Here is a 16,788-nt window from a genome sequence, read left to right as displayed (position 1 = left end):
TGCTGCCTCCCACATAATAGTTACACTAGTGAAAGAAGTTGAAAAAGCATCAACAGCCACTACAGTAGCCTAGTCCCAACTGCCAGCTTCCCACCTGACACTCCTTCCCCCCGCCAAGCTAACTGATCCCTCCTTGAAACCTCCATGGCAGGTGTCAGGATACAGACCAGCAAGAGATCAGCAAGCAATTGTTCAACTTTTTTTGCTTACAGAGTTGACTTTAGGGGTCTAAAAGATCCCTGATGTTTACCTAAGGAGAACTGGTCATCGGGTTCAGTAGCCCCCTTTAATCTGAAAATTGTAGAAGGCATAGGAGAAAGTTGTGCAGGAATTCTGACAGCCGCAGGTGCTGACTGTCAGAACACAATAGCCGGCAGGGGAGATTTGTCAATCCACACTGTTTAGCATGACTAGTGCAAATGTGCAATTCGTTTCGGTCCGAATGTAAATTCAGACAAATTTTTGGTTATTCAGAGATTTGGATGTGTCCAAATCTCTGAATGAAATAGTAATGAATAGTAATGAATTTTGTTGAAATCCATTACAATTCGACGGCGGGAATTTTTTCTATTATTCTGGTCCGGCAGGCGGATTTACATCGAGGGACACTATTTTTATTTTTTTTTTTAATAAAGGACTTGTCAAAAACTGTTTCCTGTGGTTCCTACTTTTTGACACTTTTTTGGTGAATGTGTAGGGGTACGATGTAGCAGATATCCATTCACATGGGGGGGGCGGTATCTGGGGGCCTTTGTTAAAGGGGGCTTCCAGATTCTGATAAGCCCCCCATCCACAGACTCCGACACCCACAACCCAGGGTTGTCGGGAAGAGGCCCTTGTCCCCATCAACATGGGGACAAGATGCTTTGGGGTGGGGGGCATAGAACCCCCCCTGTCCCAAAGCACCCACCCCCCTTTCCTGACCTGCCAGGCTGCGTGCTCGGATTAGGGTCTGATGTGGATTTTGGGGGGGAACCCCACGCCAATTTTTTTTTAACTTTGGCGTGGGGTTCCCCTTAAAATCCATATTAGACCCAAAGGGCCTAATATTGACTGGGGGGAACCCTACAATGTTTTTTTTTTTTTTTTTCTATTGCAGGCAATTTTTTCGTTCTGCACATGTCTAATGACTAGGGTAATCAAGTGATAAAAGAAATCTTACAGTGTATGGTTAAGTTAGTACTACTCTTGCCATAGGCTGACAATGTTGCTGAGAAAAAGCAGAAAGAGATTCCCCCAGGGTTTTTTTTGGCAGCAGTTCATTAATCAGACATGTGTTTGTAAAAGTGTAAAGTTTTTATTAAACAATTAATTAAAATGCTTGTTTCACATGGGATAGAAAAAGGAGTTCTGGTTACAATAACAGAATAACATCCAATAGCAAAGAAAAACAGTATGTACATGGTTACAATTCACTACCAAGGCATAATGTACCCCCCGACGCGTTTCGGCCTAATAAAGTCATGGTCTTCTTCAGGGGGATATTTATTGCATCTATAAGATACATATGTTTCAATAATAATGCAAAATATACTTTTTATTAGTTCATTCAAACAAGGTAAGTATATTTTACCGCTGATGGATGAGGGAGCAATTTGCAGCCAGAGGTGTCGGTCAGGAATATTCCCTGGAAGGTCCCCGGAATTCCTAGGGCGCCTATGAGAAAATGTTGCTGTCCAAGGCTGGCTACCTTGCTCCCCCATAGATATAGCTGAGTGAGCATATCCACCCAAACAGTGGAAGTGTGTTACTGGTAAGATCACTAATTGAAAACGTATAGGGGTTTATTTACTTAATAAAGCTAGAGAGGGAAAAATTTGTCACAATTCTGCAAAGAAACCAATCAGCTTCCAGTTTTTATTGCCAAAGCTTAAGTGAACAAGCTAAGGTTAGAAGCTGATTGGTTTCTCTGCAGAATTGTGACTAATTATGAGTGCTCTAGCTTTAGTAAATAAACCCCATAGTGATAATAAACGAGATCTTTCTTCTCCAAGAATACTACTTAATGGTCCTGTAATCTATTTTTCATGAAATTGTTCCTTATTGTGTTTTTCTGCCTCTCTGTCATGTTCTCAATAAGCTCCTGGCCTTCTCATTTTGCTCCTCACTTCTGTTGGTGTGGAATGAGCAATGTAGATTAGCTGCTTTCATGTGCACTGTGCTGTGCACACTACAACTCCCATAGTCCATAGTCCCTAGTCCATCTCAGAAGCGAGCACAGAAGGTAGCTATGCTCCTACATATATACGTACATGAACGTAGCCACTCACTAACTGGAAGTTGGATCACAGCAGAAAAAAAAAGGAATTTGGAAATTTTGAGAAGGCTGAGAGCAATATAAGGTAATTTTTTGAGTTAGGAATAGTCGTTTTTACCCAGTTTACTGTCGCTTAAAAAAAAAAATGGCTAATAAAATTATATGATCACATAAAAAAACTTTTCAAACAATTTTATATCAAATTAATAGGCCTGATATTGTTTTTTTTTTTTTTTATAAATTCACTGTTTATTGAAAAAGGAATAGGCATACAGCATATGTAAGAGCAGTGGTACATGTCCAAAAACAGTAGGCAAACAGAAGACAATGTACAAGGTAATAAGTGAAAACACATCTCAGGACATTTGGTCCAACATAGATAAGTACGAGAGGTAAGAACCAAGAGTCGACAACAGGGCTAGGCCCTCCGAAAATGTCTCAATCCCTATCCCCGCCGACATCCATCAAATGGCCGGCCTATGGGGGCAGGGAGGGACCGATCCGGCGGCCCGCCCTACTTATAAATTCCGAGAGGCAGGTAGGTTATATATGCCTAAAGAAAATAAAATCTCAAAAGAAAAGGAAGCAATAGAGCAGAGAAGGGAGGGAGGAGGCTAAAAATGGAAAGGAGGAGAAAGGGGGGGGGGTGGTGGCGGCCCCCCGGTCCGCCGACAGCCAGCTAGGCGATCAAAGTTTTATATTCATCGGAGAAGCTGAATTCCTGCCAATAGTACCATCGTTTGAGGAATTTCTCCCTAGTGCCCCTGTCAGTCGCAACAAGGTCCTCCATTTCATTGATATGTGCCACTTTACGCAGCCATAATGACACCGTGGGAGATTGTGCCTGTTTCCAGAGAAGAGGGATACAGCTCTTTGCCGCCGTTAGCAGGAGCGGCAAGATTGATTTCCGATAAGAAGACCGTGGAAAGCTATTGTGGTGGAGAAGGAAGAGAGCAGGGCTCAAAGTGAGGGTATGATCTGTGAACTTCTGCAAGATACGCATCACTTCCTTCCAGAAGGGTTGCAGTCTGTTGCAAGACCAGAAGACGTGGAGGAGGGATCCCACCTCCTCCCCACATCGCCAGCAGAGGTTCGAACATGAAGGGAACATCTTATGCAGTCTGGCCGGGGTGTAGTACCATCTGGTTAAGAGCTTATAGCCAGCCTCCTGATACTTGGAGCATGTGGAAGTCTTATAGGTGAAGGCCTGATATTGTTACATCCAAGATCACCAGCGCCTTTTTACCACTCGTTTATCATTATATAATAAATTATAATGAATGTAGCCATCACATCCAAGAACTGGTAGGCTGCAATATATTCTATTTTTGTTCTTGGGTGTAGATACATTTAGGCTCTGTTCACATATTGACGTCTCGGTTCCTGGGCAGAATCGGCGTGATCCAGAATCATTGCAAATCCTGGGGCGCCCGTGTGATTCCTGTGACTTGCATTGGCACCCCAAACGTGGTGCAATTGTCGCCTGACGACAATCAGAATTGTGGGACGCCTGTCGCCCAAAAAAAGAACTTCTTTCCGCAATTCTGTTTGCACGATTTTACCGCATTTCGTGGGGCAACAATCGTGGCAAAATCACGCCACGTTTGGGGTGCCATTGCAAGTCACGAGAATTGCACGGGCATCCCACGATTTTCAATCATTCGGGATCGCAGGAAAAATAGAGGCAATTCTGCCCTTGATCCAAGATGCCAATATGTGAACGGAGCCTTAAGTTTGTTCTTGCCTTTAAAATAAACAACCATGAGCCTTATAATAGTCTGCTGTTGGGTCCTACTACATGTGGTTTTAACTGCACTCAATTTTTCTGTGTTAAAGAGGTTGTAAACCCCGAGCAAAGTTTAAGTGTTGAGTTCTATAAAAAAATAAAATAAAAAATCTTTATGAAATTACACAAACTTGAGGAACGTTATGGACACTTGGGCAAAAGCCCTATTTCGCTGTGTATATACTGCACATTATTCCACCTCCTAAGTATCTTTTACTGTAACACACGCTTCATGTTGTTGCTTGCTTAAACTTGCGTGTGTAATTTACAAGCTTGTATGTGCACATTGTGTTTCATCTTTCATGCTATTGCTTAACCAAAACGAGTTTCCCGTGTTATCTGAGATCCTTCTATTCTTTATATGTAACATGTTCTGTTTGCTGTTGTTCATGGAAGCCCAGATATTTCTGCTACTACGACTCTTTGTTTTACCATGCTGTTTCTCAGATAAAGGTTGCTATTAAATAATTTAATGGAACAGTCTGCCCTTGAGTGCTTTAGATGTTATTTACAGTGAGAGAGATAGTTATCTATATCCTAGTAGAAGGCCAATTTTATGTCCTATCAAGATAAATGTATACGAGTATATAGATTATACATAAACAGGGCAGCCATGGGGGGGGGGGGGGGACCAGCCCATACACATGTAGGGGGCCCAGGCGTTCCGAGGGACTCGGCCACCCAGGCCTCAACCAACGAGACCGAGTTGTTGCTGCTGTAGTAACTAGCAATTGCTAAAGCAGGGCGGCTGCAGAGTAAGACAATGCAGCTGGAGGGATGTCTCTTTGCTGGATTGCGCTATCTCTTTGCTGAAAAGTTGAGGTTGTCTCTTTGCTGGATTGGGATGTCTATTTGCTGAATATATGAGGCCATCTCTTTACTGGATTGGGATGTGTCTTTGCTGAATATATGAGGCTTTCTCTTTACTAGATTGAGATGTCTCTTTGCTAAATATATGGGGATGTCGCTTTACTGGATTGGATTCATTTTCATGTATTAAGTTGTAAGAGTGTTAAAATAGAAGTGGGTGCACTGAAGGACTCGGTGGGATGGCCAGTGGGCGGATTTGGTGGGACGGCCAGAAGGCGGGCCATGCGGAATGTTGGTGGTCAGGCACGGAGGGGCCCAGGCCTAAAGCCGTGTAATGGGCCCCAAAATTTCTGATGGCTGCCCTGTACATAAATAATGATGTGGGAGCTTCTTGAATAACATGGAGCACATAGTGCAGACCTATTAGAGTTTTGGCTTCCAATGCGGGGTTGCCAAGCTGATCCTTGGCACATTTGTGCCGGGGATCAATGTCCTCTGTATGGCCAGCCTATCAGTTCAGCCCAACTTTGATCGTTGGGTCAGTTCCCATAACTGCAGATTATACTTGTGTTTCATTTCTAATGTCATCTTATTTGCTTATGAGCTTGGTCTCCAGTTTGCTTCATTCTTCACTATTATCATGAAAAATACAACAAATGCACCTTTAGAAATGTTTAGTAATGGCACTCTACAAACAGATATGTATTGATATTTGAAGGCTTTTAATGCTTTATATACCTTATTTTTATTTTCCTCACCTTTCTCCTCAATCCATCTCCCTTTATTTTCTGGAACTCTGGGTCTGCCTCCTGAAACATGTGACAGTGGACATCATCTGATGGGGAAGGCCCTAGTGATGTAGCCATCCCAGGATGCATCTGTGAGGCCCTAGTTACATCACCAGTGCCTCACTGAACCACAGAGTGAAAAAACAGTAATTGTCATTAAAAGCAGAAAATGTTTAACTAATGAATGAAGGGTGGTTTTATATGAGCATTCATACTGATGTGATTTCTAGTGAAAGGGGAAGAAAGTACCAATTTAAAGACCTAAATGAATGCAGCTCTGTATTCTTAATGCACCCTTAAGTATGTTTTTAATGAAAGTAGTGTAAATACCTGAATGTGACTTGGTATAAGTCTTAAGCAATCCCTGTAACGCAGAGCTCAGACTGGGGGATGGAGAAGCAACCCAAGGAGTCAGTCAGCTGTACTGCTGAACACAGAAGATGCTTACAAGAGAAGAGAGCAAATTGTTAGAAAGAAGAGGTCATCAGTCTGCTGCTTCTCCGTAAACTGTCTAGTCACGGTACGGTGGGGAAGAGATACAGCGGATATAGAAAAGAATCACCCCCTTTAAAATATTCACATGTTGTTGCTTTGCAGCCTGAAATGAAGACAGACACATTTTTTTTCTTTTATCCAGCTGTATTTACTAGTGCAATTTATAACATCCATGTGAAGGATACAACACCAACATGTCAGAAAAATAAAAAACAGAATCACTGAGCTGGAAAAAGGATCAGCCCCCCCCCCCCCCTTATGTCAGCATTTTGTTGGACCACATTTTGCTTTAATTACAGCCTTTAATCTGTTGGGATTTGTCTCTATTAACTTTGCATATCTAGTCTTTGTAATATTTGCCTGCTCTTCTTCAAGTTCAGTTAAATTTGATGGTGACCGCCTGTGGACTGCAGTCTTCAAGTCATTCCACAAATTTTCAATGGCGTTCAAGTCTGGGCTCTAAATAAGCCATGCAAGAGCATTCACCTTTTTCTTCTTTAACCAATGTGTGGTCATTTTTGCTGTGTGCTTTGGGCCATCATCATGTTGGAAGGTAAACCTTTCTGGCAGAGGGCAGCAGATTTCCTTTAGGAATTTGATGGTATTTTGCCCCATCCCTTTTTATTCTATCCTGACAAGTGCTGCAGTCCCTGCTGCAGAGAAACTGCAGGAATGGTGTTGTTTGGATGGTGAGCTGTGTTGGATTTCCGCCAGACATATGGTTTGGTTTTGAGGCCAAATAATTAAATTTTAGTTTCATCTGACCACCTTAAACGCACCTTGAAGATTCTGAGGTCACATGGATAAAGGTGTTTTGGTCAGATGAGACTAAATTGAATTATTTGGCCTCAACACCAAAAAATATGTCTGGCGGAAATCCAATACAGTTCACCATCCAAATAACACCAGTCCTATAGTAAAGTATGGAGGGGGTAATATCCTATTATGGGGGTGTTTCTCTGCAGCAGGGACTGGAACACTTGTCAGCATAGAAGAAAAATGGATGGGGCAAAATACCATCAAATTCTTGAGGAAAATCTGCTGCCCTTCCTGCCAGAAAATTGTCAATGAGAAGAAGGTTTATGTTCCAACATGACAATAACCAAAAGCACACAGAAAAAATGACCACACATTGGTTGAAGGAGAAAAAAGGTGAATGTCCTTGCATGGTCTAGTCAGAGCCCAGACTTAAAACCCATTGAAAATCTGTGGAATGACTTGAAGACTGCAGTCGACAAAAAGTTTACCATCAAATCTAACTAAACTTGAGCAGTTCTGCAAAGAAGAGTGGGCAAATATTGGAAAGTCTAGGTGTGCAAAGTTAGTAGAGACATATCCCAACAGACTAAAGGCTGTAATTAAAGTAAAAGGTGGTTCAACCAAATACTGACATAAGGGGGTGATCCCTTTTCCAACTCAGTGATTCTGATTTGAATTTCTTTATTTTTTTCTGACATGTTGGTGTTATATCTGCGTCTGTCTTCATTATAGGCTGCAATGCAACAAAATGTGTTTATATTAAGGGAGGGAGGGGGATTATTTTCTATACCTACTGTATGTAGGGCTACTTTTAAATGGGTGCCTTAAAAGCAAACAGCAGTGACTCACTCTTCAGGGGCAACCAACTGGCAGTTTGTAGGTATGACAGAGATGATACCGCCTCCTCCTGAGGCATCAGTGTGGCAGTTTGTAGGTATGACAGAGATTATACTGCCTCCTCCTAAGGCATCCAAGTGGCAGTTTGTAGGTATGACAGAGATGATACTGCCTCCCCCTGAGGCATCAGTGTGGCAGTTTGTAGGTATGACAGAGATGATGCTGCCTCCTCCTAAGGCATCAGTGTGGCAGTTTTTAGGTATGACAGAGATGATACTGCCTCCTCCTGAGGCATCAGTGTGGCAGTGTGTAGGTTTGACAGAGATGATACTGCCTCCTCTTGAGGCATCCAAGTGGCAGTTTGTAGGTATGACAGAGATGATACTGCCTCTTCCTGAGGCATCCAAGTGGCAGTTTGTAGGTATGACAGAGATGATACTGCCTCCTCTTGAGGCATCCAAGTGGCAGTTTGTAGGTATGACAGAGATGATACTGCCTCTTCCTGAGGCATCCAAGTGGCAGTTTGTAGGTATGACAGAGATGATACTGCCTCCTCCTGAGGCATCCAAGTGGCAGTTTGTAGGTATGACAGAGATGATACTGCCTCCTCCTGAATGGCTGTTTTTGTTTTTCATTTTTAATTGCAAAGGGGATTATATATTGAAATACCATGCAGCAACTGCATGTCAAGTGTTTGGCACGCAGTTGTATAATCCCATAGACCTCAATGGACATGTTTAGCAAGCAGAGTTCCCTCCAAATGCAACATGGCAATTTAAATTGCCACAACGTGAAGTGAAGGATTGTGGCCATGACAAAGTGATCAGTCCTGAGCATCTGCCATATCTGCTTGTAGGTAGGCAGTAAAAATGCAGATCAACCACCTATTTTTATCATCCCCTTTGCCACCCTGTGTGAACGAGGTAGAACTGTAGCAGAGAAAATTCTGGCCTTCTGATGGGGCTGTGTGTTGTGGCAAAACTGTGTGAATTTTAGAACTTGATGGACAGAGATACAAATCCTTTGGCAGGTAAAATATCTTCCTTACATGTATTTTATCTGTGTAGCTGAATGTCTGGAATTCACCTTTAGCCCTTGTTCTCACTGCCGCGGCATCCCTGCGTGACTTCATCGTGGCTTGCATACGACTTCTTTAGCGGAAGTCAATGCAAGTTGTGATGAAGTTGCCCCAAAGTAGTGCAGGAACCTTTTTCTAAGTCGGAGCGATTAGCTTGGATCCATTGCCGTTATTGGGGCATGAATTTAATCTCTCAAGTAGCGTCAGTGTGAACTGTGGCTTAAATACATCACATTGGTTAGGTTTTGGATTATTTCCACAACAGTACATAAATCAGTGTCTCATAAATTCATTTTCTTTACATTTGATCTAATAATACTTTGGGAGCTAGCGACAGCTGATCACAATCTTTACCAACGATATTTAACTTTGGGCAAGTTTAATATGTTGACTCCTGGTATTTCTTTTTGGCTTGCAGTATCATCGGAGCAGTCCGCACTGGCTATTTTATGAGTACCTTGCTCCTGTCTAGTGGCTTCAAGCAATCGATATGTGATCGTGGATTTTATAACGGGCCTGTTAGCAAGTTCTGGGCATACGCCTTTGTCTTGAGCAAGGTCCCAGAGCTTGGTAAGTAAAAATGCCTTTACTTTCTGGTATCAAAATCTCGGCTTGTGAACCTCTAAATCATATTTTTCTCATTTCAAAGATAAACACAGTCACAAAGAAATTATCTGAAGTATGTCTAAGGTAAAGAGGATGACTTCTAGAGCCCCGTCACTTTGAACTCTTTCAACCTACAACCTTAGAGCGAAGTTATTTATGCTGGTGATGATACAATCTCAAGTTACAGAGATGACAAAAAAAAAAAAAAAGAGTAAATCTGATATAAAGGTATTACCATGAAGCAGCTGGCCCCTTTTGTAAATGGCATTCAAGTATGATACTATGGATGTGTGCCACCTAGCACACACAAAAAAAAAACTATAGGTATTTTAAATAGCCTATTATCGCCCCTGGGCGTGTTCTATTACAATGAATTCTTAGGTATTCCCACACATGCCCTTTTTAATTGGTAGCCTCTTAGAAAGATCCAGCTTGTCTGGAATGCAGGCAAACTGGCTATTACATACTGTATCTCTACTATCAAAACTGCAATTTTTGCAGTCTAACAAAACCAAAAGAATTTTCCTTTTAAGTAAACCCCATCTCCGAGCATTGAATTACTTTTTTATACTTTCGGCCTAATTGGACTTCTTTGGTTATTTATACAGTGCATTACAAAAGAACTTCATTACACAGCAATAGGCTTTCCCCAAAAGTCAACTTAACAGGTTTACATTAGGAAAACTTATTAAGGATAGTCAATACTCACTTTGTTTGCTTTGGTTTAGCCCATGGGCCAAACAAGAAAAAATCAGTAGGTTCCCCTGCACTGTTGGCTATTGTAATCAGACAGACACTGCACCCATGGCTGTCTGAATAACTGAGCAGTGACTGCATCTTTTTAAATCAAGCCAAAATTCTAATTGTTTATGGCTAGCTTTAGACTATTTGCATTGCACATTAGATGTATCAGACAAGTTTGGCTTCATTTGTGGCAGTGGAGTGGACACACCATAGCTCAATCACAAGGTTCCTTTGAGTGCAGCCAAGACATGTTGGATGCATTGCATTCTGTCATCTGCTGTAAGGATGGAACTTCTGAGATGTATTGCAGCCACTGTCATCATATCATCAATTATGTCTGACTAAGGTGCAAAAATGAAGTGTACGTCACTAGTGTGTTCATGATCTAAAGCTAACTCTAAAGCACCGGTTCAACTTGTCATGAGCCAAAGTCACGTGACAAGTCGTGCCTCATTAACGGCAATGGAACTGTTCTAATCAGTGCGACTCAAATCGCTTCTACTTAGAAAACGGTTCCTGCCCTAATTTGGGGCGACTTCATCAGGACTTGCTTTGACTTTTGTTAAAGAAGTCATATGCAAGCTACAATAAAGTCGTGGGACTTTGAAGGCGTGCTGGTGTGAACCAGCACTTAGCCAACAAAACATAATAGTATAGATCAGTGTTTCCCAACCTTTTTTCTGTCAAGGCACCCTTTAAAATTATAGACAGTCTTGAGGCACCCCATTCTAAAATTAAAAAAAAACGATTCTAATAGCTTTACACAATGCAAATACATCCACACGTACAGAAGGACACCCAACGTTAGAGGCGATATTTCTTCCAAAGCAAATACACTATTGCACACTGCTACTGGCTAGTATTCCAATGTTTCTCTTCTCCCTCAATTTCTCTCCATCAGTCAGATAATGTCACCCCAGTGCGAGAAAGAGGGGCACAGGAGGATCAAACAAGGATGCTGTGGAGGCAACAGACATCCTCCTTATCAACTGATGATGACATCATTGGTTGCTAGAATGCCAGTGTCTAGAACAGGGGTCTTCAAACTATTGCCCTCCAGTTGTTCAGGAACTACAATTCCCATCATGCCCATGTCATATCTGTGAATGTCAGAGTTTTACAATGTCTCATGGATTGTGTAGTTCCGCAACAGCTGGAGGGCCATAGTTTGAGGATCCCTGGTCTATAAAGTAATAATTGTGCATAATGAAAATACGTGGCCTTGTGTAACCTAAAGGCAGGCTTCATCCACCTGCTAGCTTGTATACCATTTTTGATCAATTTTTAGGCATTTTGCAGAGGCACCCCTGAAGAAACCTTAAGGCACCCCAGTGCGCCTGGACACCCTGGTTAAAAAAGGCTGGTATAGACTAGGGATGTCCTGTTACAAAATTTAAGAAAAAAAGAAGTTCTTTTTACAACTTGCATAATATGGTAGATGGATATTCAAACTTTCATCCCATTCAATAAGCTGAATTACATCAGTGTTCCATATTAATACAGAATGTTAAAGCAGTCTTCACACCACACTAATTCTTTGTGAGTGAAAATCTTTTGTAAAAATATAAAATCCATAGGATAGTGTTAGATAAATGCTGTATTTGTATGTGCTGCAACCATGTAAACGCCTCTGATACGTATCCCAGCATACCGAGCCTTTATCATCTAAAAAACTCTGCAACAGCTTCAAAAGCTTACATACCTATTGCTTTCCTCCCACACATTTCTTTTGGGCATTGAGACACTTATCATAGTAAAAGGCCATAGAAACATAGAAATGTGACGGCAGAAAAAGACTGAGTAGTCCATCAAGTCTGTCTTTCTTTAGAATAGGAATGCGTGTGGAGCAGGGTTTAGCAGCAAGAGCTGACGCAATGTGGAAGTGTTGGAGCTTTGCATGTCAGAACCGGCCAGCATTGGGCCATAAGAAAAGGGATTGAGTTTTCACTGCATGCACTGTATGTACAGATGGTTCTGTACATATGGCGGCATAAAAGACCTGTAGCAATTGTATTGTAGCTGACATAGTCTTGCCAATTAAGCCTGCACTGTTTGAACAAAATACCTATGTCATTGGCAGAATTACTATAATTGTTAAAATTTTTGATCAATTTTTGTGTAAAGGTTAAGTTGTGAGTCAGTTAGATGCTACTGTATACTATTTTGGGAAAATTCATAAATTCAGTAAAAAAAAAAACAACTATAGATAAGTGAATAAAAATGACTGCGCTGACAGGTTCCTTTTAAGCTAAATAAATGGGTGGGTGGATATTAAGATGTCACTTAATATGATGGTTGCAGCTCCCTATGAAAAAGTCTTGAGTCACCTAATGCACAAATAATGAATAGAGAACAAGATGGCGAGGCCCTTTTGTTAACTATCCAAAACCAACTATATCTGAAATAAATCATTTATGTCATTTGAAGTTTTACTTTCTTAACCTTTTACCACTGACTAACCCTTGAAAAATTGTTCAGTTCTTTGGGTTCATGGCACATCTTTACAATAAGTAGGTTGTAGAGAGTTCTAAATCCAAGAAAAAAGAATGGTATATACTGAAGCCCCCTCCCTCTCTCTATAAAACACAATAGTGATAATCAAAAAATGTATGAAATATTACGTGAAAATTGCAGTGGCCTGTTACTTTGGTGGCCAGTGTAGGCAAGAGAATAATCTGCCAATGCTCTCTCCAGAAGGACTCCTGGCAACCGTTGCAATCATGTTTACGCTATTGATCAGGGAAGGCATAGGCACGAGTAGAAACCTTTAGCCTCAGTTTATCTTAAAGCCTAATACACATGGGCCGAATGTCAGGCGGCTTTGGCCAGTTCAATAGAAACTGGCCAACATTCGGCTCATGTATACTGGAGGCGGTCCGACAGATGCCCGCCATGTGGCTAGCTTCTGTCGAAGGGGCATGACCAAAAAACCAACCAACCAAAAATGGGCAACCGGCTCCCAATCAGCACTCTCAGCCAATGGTTGAGAGTGCTGACCAGAGTGTTCTGGTCGTGGGGGGGGGGGGGGGGTTCCTTGTCAGAACACAATAGCACAGAAGGGGGAATCGCTGTAATAACGTCGGACAGTTAGTACAGAGGCTGCTTTTGAGCTGTCAGTTTTTTTTTTATTCAGCCCTGCTGGGTTGAACAAAAAAAACTACTAGTGTGTATGGGGCTTAAAGTGATTGTAGTAAGGGCAGAAGGTTCTTTTTATCCTAATGCATTCTATGCAATTAAGATAAAAAAAACTTCTGTGTGTGGCAGCCCCCCTCAACCTCCCCAATACTTACCTGAGCCTATCTTTATCCAGCAATGTTGTAGGAGTGTCTTAGCTGCCCGGGACTCTCCCTCCTTATTGGCATGGTTGACTCCTGCGGCTGTCAATCAAAGTCAGTTAGCCATTCAGGAGAGAGAGAGGGCAGGGCCAGGTCGTGGCTCCACGTCTGAATGGACACAGGAAGCTGTGACTCGGCTCAGGTGCCCCCATAGCAAGATGCTTGCTGTGGGGGCATTTAACAGGAGGGAGGGGCCAGGAGCACAAAGGAGGGACCCGAGAAGGGGAGGATTCGGGCCATTCTGTGCAAAACCAACTGCACAGAGGAGGTAAGTATAACATGTTTGTTTTATATATATATATATATATATATATATATATATATATATTTTTTTTTTTTTTTTTTTTATTAAAACAAGACTTTACAAACACTTTAAGGGAACAATAACAATCAAACAAAGTTTTTGCTGCAATCTCTCAACATCTTAAGTGCCAATAGACATGAGATTGTCAACTCATTAGCTGCCTTTTTGTAATCCTTTTTGTATCCTCTTTTGTTCTTTTGTATCCTCTTTTATTTGGTGTGTTTGGTATCACAAATACTGGTCTTCTAAAATGCTGTATAATATCTGTGCTTGTTATCAAAAAAGCAAGGGGGTTTCCAGTCACTACTTACCAACCAGCCTGCAACCAACCGAATTGACCTGTCTAACAGTATGCGTTAAAAACAGGGGTTTAGTTGCACACATTTGCAAATACATGCGTAAGCTGCAGGCCACGGCAAGGCACCCTGATATCTGCAAACCCTAACTCTACAATTTAAAGAGTCTCCACAGTGAGAGCACATGCATTCTAATGGACAGATGGAGGACAGGTGACTGGAGGGAGCCCACCCCTCCTTAAAGGCACAGGGTCACACTGAACACCCAGCACATTGTACAATGGCAGCAAAGGTGTCAGTGCTTTGCCTGACCAATATAAATATGAACGATAATACAAAAAGTGGTCACCTCCCCCACCTATAACTGGTCTTGATAATATCTGTGCTTGTAATACCTTTGTATTAGGATTCAAATAGCATTGCAGAACAAACAAACTTCTAAATACACAAAAAAAAACTCTTTAGCAAATGAACCAAGAACAATTGCTATTATCATTAATTTATATAGCATCATAGCATCACAATTATACCTTTTACAGTACAGTAGTGTACATAGTAAAGTAAAAGAAAATAACAGGAAACAACTTATGACGGTTATGCTGACTAGGGCTTAGAGAATACACTTTTCATATTGACCTGTCTGACAGATTTTGGTTTACTACTGTGAGATTGATTAGCTCGGTGGCGGGTGTGGATGACCCCTTGGGGGGGTTAGTTACACAGGGAGATAGCCGAGAAGTGTTTGCAAACAACAGTGTAAGGTTTTATTCACACAAGTGCAAGCCTCAAAAACATCAAAATAAAAATAAAACACAAAATAAATCCTTGCCACTGTGGGCGGCTACCTTCTCACATACAGGAACCTACCTACAGAGTCTGTCTCCAACCTACTGTTGGGCAGACTTTGCTGATCCTACAGCAGACACTCCATAGTCCATGTTTTTTCTTCACACAACTAATGTCCATTGAACATGTCCCTTTTCTCTTCACATAGAACACATTCCTTTGTTTGTCTCTTCACATAGCAACCATTCCTTTGCTTGTCTCTTCACATAGCAAACAGTGCATTTATTTCTTTCCACATAGAAATAGTCCAAGACCTCACCTTGAGTAGTCTTCACACTTTTTACCCTCCTCAGCGCACATCGCTCCAGGAGGTCTTCTCCCATGCTCACACAGCGTCGGGAGGCACACATCTGACTGTCCTCCTCTCCCCAGCTCACACAGCGTCAGGAGGCAGCAATCAATAGACTTCCTGAAGGCCTTTCAACTTCTTTAAGCCGTCCTGGCTACCTCTGCAGCCGACACCCTATAGTAATTGGTGAATTTTCTAAACCAGGTGGAAATGTATCTCCTGTCCGTGACTACATCCACAGATTTACATGACTTCCTGTCACACTACTGAATGAACAAATTGTTCTTTCTCCAAACCTATTCACACCACTAGACAAAAACATGCATCACTGAAAAAAAAAAAAAAAAAAAAAAAAAAATATATATATATATATATATATATATATATATATATATATATATACTGTATATAATATCATATAAGACTATAATATTATAATAATAATATATAATACTAATATAATATAAGTATAATATAAAACTGCACTAATTCTTTTTGTTGTTGCTGTACAGGAGACACGTTGTTCATTGTTCTTCGCAAACAAAAGCTGATCTTCCTACACTGGTATCATCACATTACTGTACTGCTCTACACCTGGTACGCATATAAGGAAACCGTGGCCGGAGGAGGATGGTTCATGACAATGAATTACACCGTTCATGCTTTCATGTACTCTTATTACACACTGAGAGCAGCAGGGATCCATGTGCCACGATTCTGTGCCATGTTCATCACAATGACCCAGATCCTGCAAATGTTAATGGGCACCTTTGTCAATGTTCTGGTGTACCAGTGGATGCAGGACGGGACATGTTCAAGCACATTGGATAACATATTCTGGTCGACTGTGATGTACTCAAGTTATTTGGTGCTTTTCTGCAGCTTCTTTTATAACGCTTATATGAAAACTCCAGCCAAGAGTAAGGCAGAATAACCTATATTTAGGTGTAGACTGTGAACTTGCCATTATACATTTCCAACTATTACCAGATACTATATTTTATAAATATGCTTGAAAGCATTAATATTTCTATATACAAAAATGTTGTATCACCAATATTGAAATTTGTTTTGAAATGCTGCGGAAATCTCATCTGAAATGTATTCTGATTTTGCTATATTTCCAACCTACAACTACATTTTGACAATTCCTAGTTAAATGTCCTACAAATGGGATTTTCTGGAGCTCCAGACCCAAGGACGATTAGCAGGTATACTATTCACACATATGTTACCTGTGCAGTACTGCACACTATTGAGGATCCAGATATGTAAAGGCCGTTTTTATTGGCCACTTATTCTAAGTTCCAAATTAGAAGTACTTTAATTAATAAAGTGACACGTGCAAAACAAAAACAAATGCCCCACTTTAAACCAAGGAATCTATTCTTCAATGCTTTTGGCACTTAATTGTGTATAGTTAGTGTAATGACATAATGGCAAGTCTAAAAGGCATTATGGACTTTTGGATTTACTTTGCTGAAGACTAGATATGTTTTTTGCTTTTTATGTTGACATACATATATGAAAAGAATTAGCTATTTATTTGTTATTACAA

At 41.1% G+C, this 16,788-nt stretch overlaps 1 protein-coding gene across 1 annotated transcript in view; it reads left to right on the top strand.

Annotated features, from left to right (window-relative positions):
- The window catches only part of ELOVL3 (ELOVL fatty acid elongase 3), a 30,852-nt gene extending 14,360 nt beyond the window's left edge, over positions 1-16,492 (top strand). The window contains exons 3-4 of the mRNA XM_082269147.1: positions 9,229-9,380; positions 15,743-16,492. Of these exons, the coding sequence (XP_082125273.1) occupies positions 9,229-9,380; positions 15,743-16,164 (574 nt within the window). The 3' untranslated portion in view covers positions 16,165-16,492. The remainder of the gene's footprint in view (positions 1-9,228; positions 9,381-15,742) is intronic.
- The last annotated feature ends 296 nt before the right edge of the window (positions 16,493-16,788 follow it).

Source organism: Pelophylax lessonae (genome assembly GCF_965119305.1).
Source record: "Pelophylax lessonae genome assembly, chromosome: 9".
NCBI lineage: Eukaryota > Metazoa > Chordata > Amphibia > Anura > Ranidae > Pelophylax > Pelophylax lessonae.
Note: the sequence above shows the minus strand (reverse complement) of the source record. Positions and strands in the feature narration are given on the sequence as shown.